The following is a 21,971-nucleotide window of genomic DNA, read 5'->3' on the forward strand; positions in this document are numbered from 1 at the left end:
TCACAAAACAGACTACAATCGAATAAAAAAAAATAGAGGCGTTGCATTGGAAAAAATTATGTAAAATGCAATATAAACAGTGAAACAATACAATACAAATAAGCAAAATATTTTTGAGAGTATTGGCTTGATAGTACCCCTGACAGGCACTGTGTATTAGAAAGTGAACACCGCACAGTCTTAAACACTAGACATGAACCTTCTCATGTACAATTATTCAGAAATGTTATTCAAATTATTCTTCAGAAATGTGTTTGAGTTTTTATAAAATACAAGACAAGCAGAAACGAATGGAGAGAATTAATACAATTTATACTATTAATTAGATTTTATTCTAATTAATACAGTCTTAAGACATATGGATGATCCAGATGGACTGATTATTTTTTTTAATTGACATTGGTGCCAACACACCTGGCTGAGAAATTAGAAAATAAATTATGCTGAAGGTAACTGAGCATTGTTTAAATTCTATATGAAGATAAGAAATAGTAAGCTAATATAATTAGATTGTTTGACTAATCAGTTTATTCACATAAAACTGTCCTGTGGTGTTCAACGTATGTATGCACCGCAAGTATGCACCGTATTGATCACATTACCTGAGGACTGCACCCTTAAAGTCACCCAATCCAATTAAACTAATCATTACACTAATCAGATAGACAGTCATTTGGCTAGGTCTCGTTCTAGACTGCAGTTACTGTAAGGGGAAAAGTAAGAATAGTGAACAAAAAAGCAAAGCAAATCAAAGAAATGAAAAAAGAAAACAAAATACTTATAGCACACATACATAAGCAATTGGAGGAGTGCATACCATCTATCATTCTAATACTGTAAACAACATATTATACAATATTGATAACACTACCTACAACAATACAATTTGCTCAACAGCTCTCAAAGAGACATGGAGGTTCATTTATCTGCCTGTTTTCCCAGAAGTCTTCTGCAGTATATACATGTTCATTCAAACTGTTGGTGGAAAAAGTTCCAAAATAGACATTTTTTTAAATCCATACTTTGAAATCACATGCTTTTACATATGGGAGTCAGTCTTTGGAGAAATACGTTAGACGCACTAACACGGACAGGAACAGAGATGTATAAAAATATGTAAAACCTTACAAAATGTATTCGCACTCATCATCAGAGCCAGTCAATGTTCAATTTGTGGAAATGCTTGGGTTTCCAGCACGCAACTGATATGTTTAAATGTCAGCTCTTTGAGATATTCACTCACAAAAAGGTACCACCACCAACCAGGCTTCAGTGTGATAAAATAAGAAAGGGAAAAAAACAAAAAAATTTTAATATATATATAGAAATGGAAAATCCTCTTCTTTGAAAAAGAAAATATAGACATCTCAATTGAAACATTTCTCATAATCCAATGTTCTCACATCCTCAGCGGTTTCACAACCATCTCTGTTTTCCTTCGTTCCTGATGATGAACCCTCATGACAGTTGCCATGGAAACAAGACCAGATGAATGGCTTGTCTTTTCATGGTGAGATGTGAGTTTGTCTGAGTGCAGAAGAGTCAGGCCAACCCATCCACCCCCACCCCACCACCAACACCACCACCTCCTCACCTAGAAGGCATATGGGTGAGCTACGCTTTTGTCTGAAAAATACATAAATAACTACAAGCCCACTATGCGATGTTCTTAGTAGCATTTTCGTTTAACCTTTCCATGTAATTTCTGAGCTCTTTGGAGTCCCCGAGCTCGATGTCTGGGCATACCCATTTGATGTCGTTCTGACCGATGAGAAGCGGGCTTATGGATGGGCAGCCATTGCTGGGCTTGCTATGGCTGAAAGTGGTGAACTTGACCCGTTTCCTTTTGGTAGTGGGTGAGTTTATAGAGTCGCTCTTGTGATCTCTCCCAGTGCACCCTGAGTCAGAGGCTGACCTGTGGACCTGGCCTTGAACGCTCTTCTGAGAGGAAAGGCCATTGAGGAGCTGGCTACCTTCCTCCAGGCCCAGCCCGGAGTCCATGGTGCCGCCCAGCTCCTCTTGATCTAGACACAAACCTGCCTGACTTTCCAACAGCTCAGCGTCCTGTCCTAACCAAACCCAGTCGTGGGCATGAGCCATGGTCTCCTGGCCCTCCAATGGGAGCTGCTTGTTGCGATACTTGAGGGCGTAGGAGACGCAATTGATTAGGAATACCAGGATGGCCAGACAGAAGACACCTAGCAGGGCGTACATGCCTATTTCCAGGTCTGTAAGCCCACGCCGAGACTGCAATAGATCATCCTCTCCATTACGTCCAGGTGGAAGGTCTGCTTGGGCTGGGAATTCAGAGAAATCCACTGGAATATCAGCAGCTGAGAGCCTATCACCGCTTGCTTTTCCTGGTATGGAGGTTTTGATGGTGGTAGCGCCTCGGTTCATGATTCCAGCCTCCATGTCTGAGATCGAACCGCCGTAGTATGGGGCATTGGGTCTGTATCTCCTGTCACTTGCGCTGTTTCCAGTTTCTTCATCACGGCCAAACTTCACATGGACGTTTGCGTTGCCTGCGGCCAGAACAGTGCGCCGTTTGTTTTTTTGGCACGATTCGGGTCCGTACATCTCCAAACGAACCAACATGCCTTGACCTTCACCTTTAGCCACCAACACTGGCCACCTCCAGCTGGGGCTTTTCTTCACCGACACCACCTGGTCATCCAGCGAAGTGGCCGTAAGGACAAAATGAGCAGAGTTATAGAGGTCAAGAGGGGTCATGGAGCCATCGCTGAACTGAAGCCACGCACTGACAAGGGATTCCTGAAAGAGAAACAAAACATAAACAGAGGCTCTCAGGTAATGCTAATTTCTTTGCATCAACTATGCACGATTCTTAACCCCATTGTAGGACCGTTTAAAAGCTATAAAAGTCCCCAAAACCACATTTCAAAGAGAACAGACGCACTGATCAGCGGGAGATTCAACCAATCTGCCCGTTTTATGTCTATCAATGTGGAGAAGAGAGGAAACCCCTGCCGATGCAAAGGATTAGAGAAATCAGACTAATCAGAAAGGGTTTTAAATGTGAGATGACTCAGAATAAGTGGGCAGCCCTGAGCAGCAGGATCCAGTAACAAAACCACAGCTCCTCATCAACATGCGGCCCATGTCAAATGACTTTGTCCATAATGACAGTGATTATAGTGATTGCACCTGCTCTTGGATAAAACAACCCTACATTTCTGAGAAATGGACACAGAAGTACTGTATGCATAACTGTGACCTGAGAACCAGAACAAAACTCACAATTTAGCGGCATGTGGCTGAAATTTTTTATGAGATTTTACAATGGCTACACTGTACACCACATATAAAAAATATGATGAAAAAATGTGACTAATAATATTGATTAAACAACAATACAACACAAATAAATTTGCTAATAATAATAATAATAATAAACAAATAGAAGTGCTGAAAAATATATATTCTAAATAAAAAAGATATAACAGATCTAAAGGCCCACCTTAAAATGTGCTATTCGCTGCACCTAAAATGTATAATCACAGAACAATCACACAAAAATGAAAATGACCCCTTATATTTTACCTGAAGCCATTCTATGTGTATATTTCTTTCTTCTTTCAGATGAACACAGCCTGAGTTTTTAAAAAATGTATCCTTCCAAGCTTGGTAATGCGGGTGAATAGTGGCCATTATTTTAAAGCTCTGTAAATCAGATATATCCACAAGTACTGCGACATAAAACTATCCTATATGCCTTTGGGGGGTTATCACATGTCGTCTGAATTAGACTGATAGGTTTTTATAAAAAAAATATTTTCAGTTTTAAAATTATAACATAAATAACTGACTTGATCTGCTTCAGAGGGGACATGATAAGCCTCCCGAGACATAAAGGTACGTTTTATGTCGGATATATATCTGATTTACAAAGCTTTAACACAATATCCATGAACATTACCAAGCTTGGAAGAGCCAGAACAAATTTTTAAAATACAGACACTCTGTTCATCTGAAAAAAGAAAGGCATATACACCCAGCATGGCTTCGGGTGAGTAAAATATGGGTTAATTTTAATTTTTAGGTGAACTATTCCTTTAATTGAGCACCAGATTTTGTGTGAAAATAAACCATTCAAGTTTTTTTTTGTTTGTTTTTTTAATTTTAGAAATATATGAGTTGGCAAGAGGGGCGGTACTGATAAAAATACAGCAAATTTTTTTTTTTTTTTAATAATGTCTAAGTTAACCCTCAAAATCAGAGACAGCAGCCTGCAGCTAAAATTAGATATTCTTCTTAAATGTTTAATAACGTTTGAACCGCTAATCCTATCTGAATACTTTATAAAGTAGCAGAAATTCTCCACTTTTCAGAGATATAACATGTTTCAATTGGATAGTCATCACATTTTGACAACATTGATCGTCAGACGAATCGAATGCATTTCGTTCCACTTTGTAAAACAGGAACGATTACTGAAGTTTAGTGAAATAGATAAGTCAGCCATCTATTAATTAGGTAACACTTTAGATTGATGGCTCTTTTGACTGTTGACAATAAGTAACTTTGCACCTACAAGTCAACTAACTATCATTAGAATATTAGTATACTGTTTGATACTATAGCATATTTTTATTGACTATAAAGTGTTTAATTAGACTACCTGATTTACACTGTGCATGGTTTCCTGAGTGGTAGCCGTGGCCACGATGGCCCTGTTGCTTCCAGGGCTGAGTTGAAGGTTCAAGGAAAGGCCAGAGACCAGTTGCACGCCCAGCTCCGTAATACTGACTTTATCATCCAGAACCTGGATCACCCTCTCAGCCAGAACTGAGTCTGACAATGGGGACATCACCTGGATAAAAAAGCAGACATATATGCTTCTGTTACATAACACTGTAAAACAACTCCTGGTTTCTCAAACTTGGTGACAAGAAAAAAAGAGTAGGCTACATGCAATTTGAAGAATCTAAATGACAGCTGTCCGCCCTCAGCCATATGGCGATATCTGACACGCAGACAAGGAAATGACTTCGATACGAAACGTGATGAGAAGACTTCCTATCTGGATCAATTAATTGCAAAGCAGCCACCTCCGTATTTCCACATTCATTATGTTATAATGAAGTGTCAAAAGCCATTTACTTCCTATCTGTAAGTGGAACTTCTACTGTCACCTGCGTGCATGGCCCGCACTTGCTTCTAACCATCATTTGCAGAGTCTGGAAGTCCACAGGCAACAGTTTTTCACTCTAAAATGCAGCGATGTTAAGGTAAAGAAACAATTCGTGTTCTGTTTTTATATTCCTCTCTTACTCCGAGTGCATCCTAATTTGCCATTTGAATTGAGAGATTTATTAATTAGACATAAAATAAGAATAAGCAAGGGGAGCCTCGGGCATTACCCAATATTGCGTAAGACGCTGCCCCAGTGCTCCACTTTTTATAAATAGATCTATAAAATAGAAGTTAGTGCCTGCTACACTACTTCAACAAATCTTTTCTTCCAAACAGTCTACTTTAAAACCGATTCTCGTTCAGATTTCGAAACAACGCATATTTCCCTCTTCTAATTGCAAGTAATTAGTCATTTAATTTAGCTTTAATGAACTGCAAAAACAGCGTTCCCTTTTGAAATTTAATAACGAATTGGGTCTAATAGTAAGGTGGATGATTGGTAATTCGAGTTTTTGATTTCAGAGATCTCGATCTATAAAGCAGCACTGGTTTGCAGACTCCACGTATTCCATCCCACCATTACTGGGCTTTTTATCTGATTTTAATTTTCAGCAAATGGATCAAATCGAAGCGCTCTCCACCTGTGGCTCTGGCTTATACTTTTGCTGTGAGATAGCACTCAAATGGCACTTTAGTTTGTCAAGCAGGTGTATTACATGTGAATGTATAGGTGACATCTATAAAAAATAAAACGTGTGATTTTTACAGACTGACTCTTAATTAGTAGGTCTTAATGAAGGAGATTACGGTTTGTCATAAGAGCTGTGAGATGTGCAGGCAGACAGCACACAAGCTGTGACAGAGTGAGTGAGAGATGCTGTCTAGCTCTTGTCTGACAGAGTACACGTGTCACATCACAACTCGGACTGATTCACCTCTCATCCGCACAGAGAAATAGACAAATGACAGCCAGGATTTTCCAAAGAAAACAAGGACGTCCTCACATTTTATTCATGCAGTATAAACACAAGGGAACTGCGGCTTAGTCAGCTGTAACTGTCAGTTTTGTTCCTGACAAAATGGGCAGCTCTGGTTGTGGTGTGTTGAGGAAATTGCATAATATGCTATAACAAGTGAATCACGGAAAGTTTTGATAATAAAGAAAAGCCATAGATTTAGTAGGCCGTGCAAGTCTACATTTTCTTTTTTTATAGAACATCACACTACTTTTAAACATAATCACACATAGAGTGCATTCTTTATATTTCTGACCTGAACATTGGTGATGCCAGTGTTCAGACCAATGAGGACTTGTTCTTCTGAAAGCTTGGCAACGCGTTCATCCACCACCCTTAAAGAGTCTCTCACTAACTCTGTCACGTCCACCTGCCAATCACTGCCCAAGAGGAAGTCTGGCTGGCCCTGCCATTCCTCTGGCTCTGCCTCAAAGTGTGTGAGCACACGGACGGTGGTGCTCTGGTACTGTGGACCACAGCTCCGATCCTTCTTGGCTCCTTCATCCCCGTCATCCTCTCCAGACCTGCAGTAAAAAAAAAGAGCAAGCAATACCATGAGTTACATTCCATTTCATTAGCATTCCTAACCAATCAGAACTACTCTACTGTATATGTGTGTGTGTTTATGTGTGTATACATAAAATTCAATTACATTTTTTGAATTCACATTTTAATTATTATCTGATGAATATTCTGGTTGACACTCAAATCAAGTAGAAAAGACATGGAATAGTTGAAATTATTAATATATAAAATACATTCAGCAACTCAAAATAATTTTTAAGGAAGTGTTTGGTTGACAAAATGATTGTAATTAAATGATTAAAAACAAAAAGAATTCTATACTATTTTCAGCCTACTGTATTCTAAAATTGCTGCCTTAAAGATTTACAGAATTTAATAGTGTAATAACAAAAGCTTACATTTACTTCGATTTTTCTTTCTAAGTAAAAATCATTACTGAAAAACAGAAAGAATAAATATATAGAGCAGCTGCAGTTTTCAGTCTCTTATAATGGTCGCTTCAACAGGCTGTAAACCTGAACTCTATTCACATTACAGTGATGCATTTCCTCTCCTCACAACAAACAGCCCAGCACCGGTTGAAAGGGGAAGCTCTGACGGTTCCATTATTTTTAATGAGTCGAAGTCATCCAAAATAAAAAACAACAGCAGTGGCAGGTTAACACGGTGGCTTTGACCAGAGGGGAGGCCACGCTCCTCTAGACTTTTACGCAACGACGCCTGACCGACGTAGAAACAGCATGACATTTACAGAACACAGGTGTATAAACAGGGCAGGCGGCACTCAGCTGAGGAATGTCAGGTCACAGGAGGTCTCAGGAATAATGAGACTCAGTCTTACAACACAACAGCATGTTTCCCGCTCTCAAAATGCTACTTGAAGCAGATGCAACCTCAGGACCAAGGGCACATATGATACAACAAGAGTGCAAATTTTAAGACGCGTCAAGTGCCAAATGTGAGTAAACATGGGCTATATGCAACTCAGCAGCTGGCCACTATTTAAAGGAAAAACTCACATGAATGTTTTCCCTTATGCAGTTCTAAACCTGCATGATTCTCTTGTGGAACACAGAAGATATTCTGAAGAAGTTCAAAACAACAATGGGCCACACTGATCATTTTCAAAATACCTTTAATGCGCAGATGAAATTAAGTCACACAGGTTTGGAATGACCTGAGGGTGAGCATTTTCGGGGTGAACTACCTCTTTAAGAACTGCAATACATACTATTTACTACTAACAAAAGATTTGTGCATCTTTTCATGTCTTCAGCTTTAGCTTCAGTTTAATCTAGGATGAAATATATAGTAAGAACCTTCACAGTGATGCACTAAAAACCTTTCACTAAAAGGTTATTTAAAAAACTGGATGGAAAATGGAAAGCTGGATGATTGTCTAGAGTTTATTTCCTGCATAACATAATATGTGGCAAGACATATTATGGAATATTCATCACCATAAGCCATCTAATGATTATATCAGGAACAAAATAATGACATAATAGATATAGAGACTCAAACAAGATGCCATAATCAACAAAATTACTTGTTTGTCACTAGAATCACGACAGAATAAAGAGACAGACCATACTGAGAATCAGCCTCATTCAAGTAAACAAGAGCTGTACTTGCATGTCTATTGCATGTAAACTTCCAAAGAGCTGCCTAGAGGTGTTATGAAGATGGTCGCCACATGAACCCGCCTTAAAGCATTTTGCTAATATGCAAGAAAAAAATGTTTAAATAATTCAATTGTCACAAGGAAAAATCACATATATTTTTAATACAAAATAATGTAAAATACAGTTTCATGCTAAGTAAGAAATATTTATGCCTGCTGAACTTTTTTTTTTAAACAGAGGAAGCACAGAAATGTTTAAATTCCCAAGTGGTCTGGTGCAAGAGAAGGTCAGGTCAGAGAATCTTCATGTTGAGATAATATCCACATATTTGCTTGCTGACAACCAAACAACTTATAATATAACGACAATTATTCCTCAGACTCATCAATGCCTCGCAATTTCTCCACAGCTCATTCCATCTGTCATCCGTCATCCTGTTCTCACTTATCATGCATGAGCCAATCCGGCATGGATTGTTTCTGGTGGAAGAGTAATTAAAAATTATCTGGTGGATATCCGCAGCGTACGGCAGCATTAACCTGCATGTTGTCTGGTGCTGGTGCGTCAGAGGCAGGTGTGCCTGAAGACGACCCAGCGGTAATTAAAAAGTCACCGTCCACATCCTCCCCTCACCTCCATAATGCTTTCCGATGCGAGCTCTGCTACACGTCTGCTGTAACCCAAGAATGACAGAGCATGAAAAAGGCTGAGGAGAGGCTAGATAAAGACGGGGAAGACTCACACCGGCGAGCTGGAGCGTCATTGGTGCTGTGCAGGCTTATTACAGTAATGTATGAAATCTTTGCGCTTACAAATTACCAGCAGAGCCATATTGCATAACATGTGTGGGCAGTGAAGGGTAGTTTCTGACCAGCTAAAGATTATAAAACTTGACAGAACATAGTTTGCAAGCTCTTTTTTATCTCAATTATAATTTATACAAGTTGCATAATTGTATAACTCTCAAAAATAACATTTCATGAGTAACCATAGCCATTAAACTAGAAAAGTCCTTTGCAGGGTTAGATTTTACTAAAAAGTGTGTTTTTTGGCAAACAATTTTGATATTTCAAAGCACCGAAACAACCATGCCCATACCCCAACAGGACCCTTATTTCGAAATCTCCGCCCCACACACACATAAACTCAACCCTGATAATGTCAATCGCGGAAACAAGTGTACGTGACACACAAGCATATTCAAACAAAACCCAACACAGATAAGTTGTGTGAAATGTGTGTTTAAGGACTTGTGTGTTTTAGGTCCTTTTTTCTAAAACTAGCCTAGTGCACCTTTAGGAACCAATCATGATTTCTCATTTGCAGCACCATAATTTGGTTATTTTTTATTAATTTTTAAAAATGTAAAGTGGTCATGCGGTATTCTACACAACTTCCATTTCTATTGTGCACAAAGTTTTGAAAGTTACAATGTGCTTCAATTGTACAATGAACCCAAGGTCAAATGTGATTCCTTGAAACAAAAACATTGCTAACCTTTGGTTTGCAGCATCTACAGGAACTCTCCAGCTCCTGATCTGGCTGAGCTCTGGATCGGACATCTCGATCTGAAGGGGGAGTCGTGGCATCCATACGCTCACCTCCAGCTGAGCGCTCAGGTAACTGTAGGTGAAGTTCACCATCATCCTCAACCTCCCACGTGTCTCCTTGCCGTTGACGTACACATAATCACATCTTTCGGACACCTGAGAGGCAGGAATACAAATCAGACAGGAGACAAACAAAGCGCTCAAGCAACACTGCATTCAAAGCAGCACTAAATTAAAGAAAATTGCAGCCCTGGCCAAGGTATCAGCCTACTTTTTGCTCCAATTTCCTGGAGACAATTTCAAATTTTGAAAGCGTAAAAAAATGAGGTCTCTTTTTGTGCTAATCAGCGCAATATGTGAAAAACAGTCTGGCCTTTGTGGTGTTGTTTTTTTGTGCCGCCGCTATTCGCTTTTATTCTGAGCTTTAATGAGGAAGATGAGAGGTTGGATGGGCTTTGACTGGTCTGTCCAAGTATTTATTTCTGACTACAGTCGGTGGGGGACTAGTTGCCATTGATAATGAGTGTGTTTGGATGTCTATATATCTCAGGCTTTGGGGTTGAAAGAAGCTAAACAGATGGAGGGATAGAAGACGACAGAAAAAGATAAGTGGTCAAGTTCTATTGCAGCAAAGTAATTAATTTGCATAGCATCTATACTGCTCTTAGCAAACTCTTATAATACCTGGCAGAGAAAACCACCACCGTCAAATCCAATCAACTTGAGGGCTTCTTTAAAAACTACAGATGTGGGTGTGGACCAATGGCATGGCTTGATTTTTGAGCAGCTGCCCATCAGCTTAAAATCTAAGATGACAAGAGTGCCGGTTGTTTGTGAGATTTCCCTAATGCTGTGCCATTTTCCAGAGCACCATACTTGTTACATCACAATACCAGATTGCTATTTAGTAACTGCAATCAGTAGCCAAGCTTTCATCAAGTTCTCATTTACTGACTGCTCAGAGTATACCAGGAATCCATTCCAGCTTTTTTCCACATTGACTGTTTTAAAAGACAAACAGAAAACATGTAATTCCAAATAATGTAATTCATATCCATTACACAGTGAACGCATTACGCACTGAACCCTGTGAAATGAGCAATAAGTTCAATTGTGATAATGGCTACAACATAATTATACGTGTGAACTCAAAATCACGTTGACTTGACTTTCGTGAAAGAATTGTAGAAAGGTGGATTTTAATAAGAAATGGAAAATACATCAGTTACTTAAATGGCAAGGTTATAGGAGGGTCAACATGGTAATCTTATTTAAATAAGATTAAAGATAAGATTTAAAAAAATAAAATAAAACAAAGTAATACAAATTCATCGAGTTACTGTACATAGCAACTGTTATTGATGAACAATGTAAGTGCTGAAATGCACTTTTTGCACATATTTAATTAATTGTATTAATCTGTCACACGTGTTTTGGAGGTCAGTGGATAAACAAATGGATAAGCAATTAAAAAACAATATACAAATTATTGGTCCAGTTAACACCTGTCATCTTTAAATATATATCCTTGCTGTGAGCTATATCATTAAACTTTGGAGACAGAATCGGCACTGGAAAAAGTGACTAAAAGTAAACGACGCACAGGTTTGTAATAATGAACAACTGCAGTGAACTTAAATAGTACTATAATTCCCCACAGCAATTATATCTGTTAAACACCTGTTAAATCTGTTAAACTGCCTGGATCTGCCCATATAAATGACATAATAGACCAATTTGCAGTTTTACATTGACAATCGTATTCTTTACTTCCTCATTTAAAGATTGTAAATCTCCCACAACAGTCTAAGAGCCAGAGATCCTCAGAGGTGCTCTGGCAACCCATGAAGGGTATTGGTTTGGTTGTTCAAGCTGACACTGTGGAGAACACTGGTTCACTGCAACATGCCCTTCCCATGAGCATCTATATACACCGTAACCAGCCTGGCAGAGCATTAATCAGGAACATTAAGACTGCTGAAGAGAGGGACACTTGCAGAGGACGTCAAGATCCCTGCGGGGAACCGAGTGGGGTACTTAATGACCCATTCAACAGGCGCAAGAAGAGACTGGACTGTGCTGCCTGACGCAAACACTTTCTCTCTCTTCCAGTCCATCTCTGACTGAGGTAATTAGCAGAGTGCATTTTGAGCATCACTAGCAAGGTGAACCCGACGTTTGGAGTAACTAGAAAAAGCAGAGATGCTACCAACTAAAAAACACAGTTTAAATTCATGAAACAGACTAGCTTTTCCAGTAGCAAGAAAACATTACATTGCTGTAGATATGAACTTTAACGTTGTCCTTTTTCCCTTTTACGCTTGTTTCTTTATATGGTTTTGTTCCTGTTTGATTTAACTTGTTTGTTAATTTGCTCGTTAATCATTTTCAGTTAACTCTCATCACCTGTTCTTCCCTCTTATATAAAGTCTTCTTTGAGTTCAGTTGATTGTTGAATATTGTATGTTTACCAGTACCCTAAATTATCGGATTCCTGTATTTGCGAGGACTTGAATCCTCGTTCTCCCTTTTTTCTGCAACAGCAGAGTACTCACAGTATTGCTTTTTATGGTAACTTGACAGCAAACTGAGATAATAATTAATAGTATTCAAATGTGTGTGTGTGTGTGTGTGTTTCTCTCCCTGGATCATAAAACCAGTCATAAGCAGCCCAAATATATTTGCAACAATAGCCAATAATACACTGTGTTAAAGTGATTGATTGTTCTTTTTTCCAATTAGGTAAAGATCATGTTTCATTAAAATATTTTGTCAATTTCCTACTGTAAATGTCAAATCCTTTACTAAAAATTAGTAATGTAATTAGTAATGAGCTGCTTAGAACTTTTCTCAATATGTAGATTTTTTTTTTTTTGGTATTTGTTTCTAATAGTTGGATTTCAGTTAAATATTGTCATATCCTAACAAACCATATGTCGGTTGACATACATGTAAAAAATATCCCTTATGGCTGGTTTTGTGTTCCAGGGTGAAATAATATAAAACACTATAAAAACAAAACTGCAACATTTATTATGAAAGATTTTACAGAATTTTACATTTTAATTGGTGCCATGTATTTTTAGCTTTAACAGTAACCGAAATAATTTAGTGCATTAAAATGAACTTGAGAAATTTGAGAAAATAATATTAAATGATTTACATGTCAAATATTTTTTTTTAAAATTACATATAAATTCACAACACATATTCAAATGCTGCTGTCACCATCATCAACAAATAGTCAAAGAGCATCAGTCTAGTTTACTCATTTTTGCCTGACTATACTGTACTTCTCTAAAATGGCAAAATGCATTAACTTCAACAGCTGATGGTTTCTTAGTTGACTTTTAATCCATACCAATTATTTTAGTCCATATCAATTTTCAGACACCATTTTCATTGAATGCGAAGATAATTGAGCCAGACCCACCTCTCACAAAACAGAGATTCAATTTCAGTTTTGACTAAATGTTAACCTACCTTTAATATGCATTCCTTGTAACTTAAGCTTCAGTTTCAAAGCAGGTTTTCAAACACCTTCCTGGAAGCACACAAACAATCCTCCTGCAGTGTGGTGATATGGTGTCATCTAAAAGAACTTACTGTACTGTATGTACCATTTTCATACCTCTCCTGACTTCTGTCTCTATCTTTTCCTCTTTTTTCCTCTCTCATTACACTCTCTGTCTGTCCATCTCCTGTATCTGCCTGTGCAGAAGATCTTTTCTGGAGAGTCTAGAAAGCTAAAAAAAAATCACATAACTTCTAGACATCAAACACAACAATAGCTTCATGTCTTTCCAATGGGTTTTATGATCTCATTTGACATAATATCAGCTTTTGCTAATTGGAATGCCCTTAAGTAAAAATTTCAACATTACATTTTAGCTGGAAACTGTATATTGTCAAAGATAAAGGCTTTTCACACTTGAAATTGTTAACCCAGATAAAAACTCAGGGATATCTTGTTTTACATTTTATAGCATTCATATTACCCTATGGTTTGTAATAAATTGTACAGGGAAAAAACAGCTTGGACATTCAGCTAAACATTTCCATTTGTGTTCCACTTTAAAAGTAAAATCTTGGAGGTCTGTTTATCCCTTTAACATACTTGTGCATGCCTGTTTATAATTTCAATGACATTGACTGAAGGAGTGCAGTTTGCAATGGCAAATCAAACTTACAAAATTAATACCAAAACTCCATGGCTGCCATATTGAACAATTACATTTTCTGTTCTACAAAACACATGCATAATTAAAAAAGGTAAGCACTGTTTAGTTTGTTGTTTTGCATTTTCATCTGCATTTGTTGGTGTTTGAAACAGTGCTAAAAGTGATGCTACCCTTGCTCTGGTGCAGGTTTTTTTCTTTTGAAACAACTACTATATCCAGGGTTAGGCAACAACCCAGGCTTAACCGCAGTGTGTAGAGAATCATATTGAGAAATATGACAGTGACAGCAACTGGTACGGGATGCTATGCGATGCATTGTATTTGAATGAAATTTACAAAATCTGCAGTGCTCAAAAAGTCACTGTAGACAAAAATAATGGCATAGTGTATTTGGATGCTCTGAATCCAGGGCACAGTGCCTGTGTGTGTGTGTGTGTGTGTGTGTGTGTGTGTGTGTGTCAGCTTTGGTGGGGAGAAAGGGAGGGGATTCCTCTCCAGAGGTCAGTGTTTCAGTGTGGGGTGTTCATCAGATAATTAAACCCGAAGGGAGTAAATACACACACATACACACACATTGTCATTTTCTCCCTCATAAAATGCTCTCATATTTTGTTCCCAAACGGCAGATGGAAGTAGAATGCGCAAGCTTGTTCTGAAAAGGCTGCATTTAACATCCCTTTGATTTTTTGCCTCTGGCTTGACAACTGAAAATAGACATTACTTCATAGCGGTTGAATGTATAGTGCTTTAAATCAAATCTAGTACAGCTACCTTAATACACTGTGTTCCCTCCAACAGTACTTTCGTTATCTCTGTAACATAATTATTCTGAGCTTACTCGTGCTCGCAGGTTCTTTTAGCTTTTGTTTTCTTGACTTGCATTACAGTAAATCACAATACTCACAAATTACTAATAAAATAAAAAAAATGTAATCAATTAGAATCATTTGGTTGGTATATGTCCACATTCGGAATATATAAAATTCCATTTTAAGTATTCTAAATGTCAGTTTCCATCAGTGTCGATATCACCACATGATATTGAACATAATTTAAAATGTTTTGAAATTCCACTGTGGTAGAAATGGCAAAACTGGCTGCTATTTGGCTAAATAAATTAAACTACTGAGAGTACGAAGAGTTCTTTAAGTATGTAGGTCAAAAGTACGCAAATACGTATCCACGAATGTGTGATTTGTTAGCGACCCATGTGTGTGTTTTGCCCACCTTAACCACGTCCTCATCGGTCGAACGACATTCCACTGACTCGGTCACATCGGTCACGGTACCTTCGGTTCCGACGGTGACCACCTTCACTGGCATGGCAACAGTTTTCCCGGTGAGCACTGCGGTGTTAAGGATCTCTGTCTCCTGCACACAGAGGGCAGATCAATCAGACTGCGTTAACTCAGGATAATTCACTCGCAATTATTCACAATAATTCGTCATTCTGTCAGCTCCAGCTCTTCAGCGCCAACATTGAGTCGCGCTATTAACCCAGTGAGTCATATCATTCAATTAGAGTCATCAGCTCTGGAGAGTCTCAGAGTGAGATGGAGAGGTCTGTTTAGAGCCAAACAACACATTCTGTTTTTATGAAACCGATCCACTCTCAGATAATCTATCTTAACATGAAAAACTCACACAGGAGTAAGGTTCACTCTCAAGTCACTACAAAAAGAAAAAAAGATTTCACACATATTTGGAGAAAAATATGAACGCTTGCCCATGCAAAACTCTTCAGCATGACACTAGGGTATTGTGGGTAATTTGCCAAGCCAATGCAATGAGTTTGCTAAGGTGTTCAGAGTAGTTTTAACATGTTGTTTGTGGTTGCTCAGATGTTTTTGCTTACTGCCCAGATCAAAACTTATCGGATATGCAGCCTTCAGAATTCGCTTTGGCTATTTTATCATAAAACAGGCAAAATAGTACTTCTTATTTATTTTAAATTACATATTATAATTAAAATAAAAATAAATAGCTATTATAAATATATATTTTATATATTTAAAATCTAAAATTAAAAGATATTATTATAAAATTACATTAATGATAGACCTTTTTATTATTATTTTATTATTTTAAAACTAACAGATAAAAAGCACATAAAGAAAAACCAAAACATTTATATACAAGTAAAAAACATTTTTTATATCACAATACCAATCCATATCCCCAAGCAAAATAAATAGTGATGCTTGACTGAGGAAGCACCAGTAATAAAGATAAGGTTACTTATAGCAAACATCAATACCACTGTGGGACGTTCCTGAAATATGCTTCACATAAAGAACAATGTCAGGGGAAAAAACCCCACTGCAGGCACATCTTATTTTCATAGAAATATCCCTTAATTATGGAGAAATGACAGCTACGGTAACCGTTTCTGTGAATCCGTTCTCTCTTTGTGTATAATCTTATCTAAAACATGTCTGTGTGTTCAATTTACAGTTCAAACTAACCAAAGGCCGGATAATTAGATCATTTAAGTTTGACTACTGTTTTTCTTGCCAGGTAGGGCCATGAGTGAGAAGACGACACAAAACTGCCCTCATCACAAACTACGTAGCACTTTGAGACGGATGGACCTAAATAAAGAAGCCCTCTGCGAAGGTTTTGTTCTTCATCATAGGGTCTTTTCTTCTCTTTATGTCACAGCTCTCGCCATTCTCCTTTAGAGAAAACAGATAACATTATTTAATCCTGAACTGTGGATAATGAAATTTCAAGCTTGTTAATAAGACTGAGGTCTGTTCTTTTTTTTCTTTTTTTCAGGCTGATCCCACTTCAGGCTTCACTTGGCAGCTGATTCTTATTTCAATCATTTTCACTTTAATGCACCACAATCGTAAGGATAAACGAGCTTCTTCCTTTCTTTCCCTTTATGCGTTTAAGCCGATCATTATTTTCTATCTAACACAGGCTGCGCTGTCTACTTCTGAGGTAGAATTTGAATACGCCATTTCCCTTGATTTCAAAATTATGTAAATGTGCAGTAGGAACGTAGTCTGAGCGGCGAGAGCTTGGTATTCAAACCTTACGCTCAGACATTTTGACAGGGAGTTATCGCCCGTGTTTGATTTGCTGTCAAAACATTAATTTATCAAGACCAGGAAAATGACTCTGATAAATATTCCACAGGATGGGATGGGTGAAGTGTTTACAATTCGCTCTCCCCCTTTCACTCACTTCCCGCTCAGATGAATTCAAAGAACTCAGCGACACTGTTCGGCAGACAAGGTGCTTTCAAATGTCTTTCAATGTGTCCATTCACCGGCTGTTAAAACCGAACAATGTAATTTTCAGTCAAGCCTGAAGATTACGCAGTGAATTAAAAACAGAATTCAAGAGTAAAACAGGCAAAGCGGTGGAAAGCCTCTCATTGTGATGCCACAGACTCCGATGGGTGACTTTACTTCGCTGTAAAAAAAACAAAACAAAGCTGAGGTGAGTTCAGTTCAGCGAGGGAGGACGGTTTTAAACCGCACAGGTCAAATCCATTGACCCTTGAGAAATGCATACGTGCTCTCCACCCTCACATGGCGAAAGCACAAAAAAATGTAGTGGAACTTTTCCGCTCAGGATATATCAAGAAAAATGTTTGATATTTGAAAATTATATCCCAAGATATTCTAATGCTTTGAAAAAGACGGAGAAAAATTATTTTTATTCACCTTAAAAATAAGTGTGAATGTTTGCACAGCTATGGAAGGATTCCAAAGTAATATAAGACCATAGAGTAAGAAACCAATCTTAATCAAGTTCAGTCGAATAAAAATCCCATAAATCCGTGTCATATTCTCAGTTTTGGGAAGAAAATGTAATGTGTTAAAGGGATAGTTCACCCAAAAAATTAAATTCTGTCATTAATTATTCACCTTCATGTCTTTCCAAACCTGTAACACCTTTTATAATTTAGCGAATTTTTGCATGCAAAGAAAAAAAAATCAGTGGCTTTGCTGTTTGTGCGAGGATTTCATCAGATAAAAAGTCTTATGGGTTTGGAATGACATGAGACTGAGTAATTAAAGAATATTTTTGGGTAAACTATACCTTTAAAACACGACCAAACTAAATAAAATTACATAAAATGGAAATATTAAAGTAAATAAAAATTACAATAAAATGATTTCTGTCGCATAATGTGACACTGACTGGAGTAATACTGCTGAAAATGATGTTTTATAAATTACATTTAAAAATTGTATGAAATAGAAACCCCATAATTGTAATAATATTGTATAATACTCCTTTTTTTTTTTACTGTATTTTGATCAATTAATTGCAATAAGGGATTTTCACACACATACACACATACTATAACTGTGTATAATATGTATATATATATATATATATATATATATATATATATATATATATATATATATATACACGCACACACATATACATAGGTATTAATATACAGAAATCTAATCCCATGGCGTGTTTGTGCATTAGTGAGTTTTGAGATTTCAAGACTACATTAACATGCAGCACAATGCAGTGTACAGTCTCTTCACGCATCTGGCTTGGCTTGGTTTGAAAATTAAGGAAGATTCACTCTGACAGCAGGACTGATGTGGGTGGCATGAGAACCAGCAGAACTAATATGCCACTAGTTTATGTCCACCTACACTCCCGGTCCTCCCCTACCCTCCCCCACCTCAATCATGATGCTGTTGAAACTCACAATCCTTCTCCTTCCCCCAACCCCATCTCTGAAGCTCCTATGAGCTCCGGTTCCAGAGGGAGGGTGTCGAATCCGAGCACAATGTGTTATTCATGCAGCCTCGTCATCCGCTTCTTTCCAGTGGTCGGTAAACATCGTTCCCTGGACTGCTGACTGATTAGTGTTAGCTATGCGTGGATGCTGGGTTTGAAGAACAGGCTGTACGGCCTCCCAGAGACCATCTCTGCGGGTGGGCAGTGCTTCTACAACACGCACTTACCTTTAAATGGTTCCACACTATCTTGAGAACGAGTGAGAGAAAAGAAAAGGAGGTAAATCGATAAAAGGCCATTACACTTTTGCCGGTGTTGGTGGGGACCAAAGAGGTATCAGAGGTCGGGGAATGTAGGGTTAATATCAGCACAGGTGATTGGTTTCAGTTCATGGAGAACATACACCGGCTCACATGGGGTCTAATGCTCAAGGACAGGCAGCGCTGAATGCATCGGCACCCCGCGTGGATCCTCGCGGCCGATTCCGCAGCCATGCTATTACAGAGCCATCGATCGGCGGCTGTATTTCTTTTCAAGACCGTGGGTCCTCCCAGCTCTTCAGTAGCGATGGCTGAAGCCTTTTTGCCTCTCAGAGTCTTGCTGACAGAGCCTCTGATAAAATGGCACAACAGTGCAGACAAACAGGGAGCGAAGAGGAAGATGGCTATTGATTTCAGTAATAGCACAGAGAGATGAAGCGAACGCTTAGCTGTCGTTGAACACATTACGGCCACTGGGTCAGCCAAGCGCCTCTCAGTGCCCGCTAGAATGAGGATAATCACAGTTTTGTGTTACTGTTTCCACATCAACCCATAATCCAAGACCTCTCCACCTCACTGCTTAGCTAAATAAGCGCTCTTTTCCAGGAATTATGAGCCCTGGTATGAACCGGACATGAGCATAAACCTGGATTTCTCTGCTGCCATTCCTTAATTATGCATTATACACAACATTGCATAGATATGCTCATTTAGACGGTGTGATTTAGCAAAGTGGATATTGTACCTGGATAAGTATCTTTTGTTAGTACTGGAACAACATTCTTATCAAACCATCACAGCTCAAACACAAGCTTAGGTACCTCTGAAACCTAGTAGAAAATTATTCATAAGAATGCTGTTCGAGTCCTAACCCCAGCCCTAAGATGAGGATGACAGGAAGGTTGTTCGAGGAACATGTCCTCCTTGAATCAGGCCAAGCACATAGGGAGTGAACGTACTGCAACTCAATTACACTACATTTTGACTGCGCATGCAAGAAAATCCCGACTGCTTGGTTATTTGGAGACCAACATATGTTGTTTTAATGACCAGAAACAATTATTTTTTATGTGTATGTTTAAAAGTACGCAGAACTGATTCTTAATTATTGTTTCATTTTGTTTCTAAGTTTCATGACATAATAGTAATATGTCAAAAACAATAACCTGGAGTTCTATTTTCTAATAAAAAAAATAATAATAATAATAATTTTAAGAAATCATGCTACAGCTACTTTTTTTATTATTATTTATTAATAATATTATTTAGTTTAAATGCATGTAGAAGTGATTCTTAATTATTGCTTAATTTTGTTTTTTAAGTACATAATACAATAAAAATGTCTACAGTTATAAGTATGTTATTGTTAAATAAATAAATTGACTAATAAATCATCATCTAATTTTAATAATGTATAATATAGGAACAATTTTAATTACATTTATATAATTCATATTACTACTTTTATGTGATTTTTATTATTAATTATATCAATTGACCAATTTTCAATCATTTTTGATTACCTCTAAGCATTAACAGAACTGAATTGCATTTTTTTATTTTTACATTTACATAATAAAAGTGCATGATAATAACACAAATATTTGTAGAATTAATATATAAATACTATCAATAATGTATAATTATTATTATTATTATAAAAGTAAAATAATAATAATAATAATAATAATAATAATAATAATAATAATAAACATTTGTTTTGCAATCTAGTCATGTCTAAGTGTAAAGGGTTACTAATTTAGCCAAATAATACTAAATAATAAGTTAGTGACTTTATCACTGAAGGGAGACTATTCAATATCACCAGACTCGATACAAAGAACAAAAAAAAAACTATTCTTTCAATCCAATTATCTGTCTATTGCAACTTGCAGCCCTCAAGGGTTTTGAGGTTAATGTTCAAACAGCACAGCCATATGAACTTAGATGAACTCTTTCACCACTCTTTCAAATTAACACTTGCTAGAAAATTCCCCCACCTTTTAATAACTGTAAAAAAAACCCTGACATGGCTTAGATGCAATCGCCATCTAACATCGCCTCCCTCATTTCCTCCATCTCTGGGGCAGTGAAATGTGGAAGTACAGATTCCATATGCCCTGCGTAGTGTGCAGGCCTCCAGGTGAGGGATAATGAATACATAGGCTGTTTCAGATGATTGTGATAAGGCGGCAGCGGTTGTGCTCTGGAGAGAGAGAGATATGCTGGTAGTAATGAGGGAGCGTGCGGTGAGGACCATCGATCCCCACGGCTCAGTGGCAGGGCGCAGGTTTACCAAGGCCAGCCGCCGCACACAATAACACGCTTCTGTCTGCATCTTAATCTCTCAGCAGTCACAAATCAACTTGCATTTCTTTCAGACAACCGCGCTCATTTTTCTCTCTCCCTTTTTAGTTTTCTCTTTCTGTTCTTGCATGTGTGCCACGTGGTATTGGGCCGCAGGGGGTTCTAGAGAAACATTTGCATCAAGAGTAAATAAAGCAGTAATACAAAAAAAAAAAAAACTCAAATACTAGAGTACAGTGAGCACTCTGGCAAACTCTGCATCTTAAATGACTGCTCTTAAAGACATTTTCATAATAAATTGTCTACATCACAGAGTAAAAAAATATTTTTTGCTTTTTCTCCAGATAGGAGGCTGCTGGTCTCAGAAATGTCAAAAAACATTCTAAAGATCATTAATACTGAAAAGAACAGCTGAGCTAGTTTATGCTGCTTAATGCTGGTTTAGTAGCAGACCAGCCTCAAAGAACAACTCATTTGTAGAAATCCAAAAGTCTTTAGTTTACATAACAGCGTGGCACTTTACAGTTTTTACTATCAACAAAAATTCAGCCTTGGCCAAAAGTAGTAGAACAAAAAGGTTTTAGGTTATTTCTACTTTTTGCTGGAGTGTGTCAGTAGGAAATAT

General features: G+C 37.7%; 1 protein-coding gene across 1 annotated transcript in view; it reads right to left on the bottom strand.

The window, feature by feature from the left end:
* Positions 1-1,582: 1,582 nt before the first annotated feature.
* LOC122326958 (transmembrane protein 132C-like) overlaps positions 1,583-21,971 on the bottom strand; it is a 111,333-nt gene continuing 90,944 nt past the window's right edge. The window contains exons 6-10 of the mRNA XM_043222183.1: positions 15,282-15,425; positions 9,821-10,029; positions 6,430-6,697; positions 4,643-4,834; positions 1,583-2,775 (exon numbers count right to left, since the gene is read on the bottom strand). Coding sequence (XP_043078118.1) covers positions 1,657-2,775; positions 4,643-4,834; positions 6,430-6,697; positions 9,821-10,029; positions 15,282-15,425 — 1,932 coding nt within the window. The 3' untranslated portion in view covers positions 1,583-1,656. The remainder of the gene's footprint in view (positions 2,776-4,642; positions 4,835-6,429; positions 6,698-9,820; positions 10,030-15,281; positions 15,426-21,971) is intronic.

The sequence above is a fragment of the Puntigrus tetrazona genome, chromosome 21 (genome assembly GCF_018831695.1).
Source record: "Puntigrus tetrazona isolate hp1 chromosome 21, ASM1883169v1, whole genome shotgun sequence".
Lineage (NCBI taxonomy): Eukaryota > Metazoa > Chordata > Actinopteri > Cypriniformes > Cyprinidae > Puntigrus > Puntigrus tetrazona.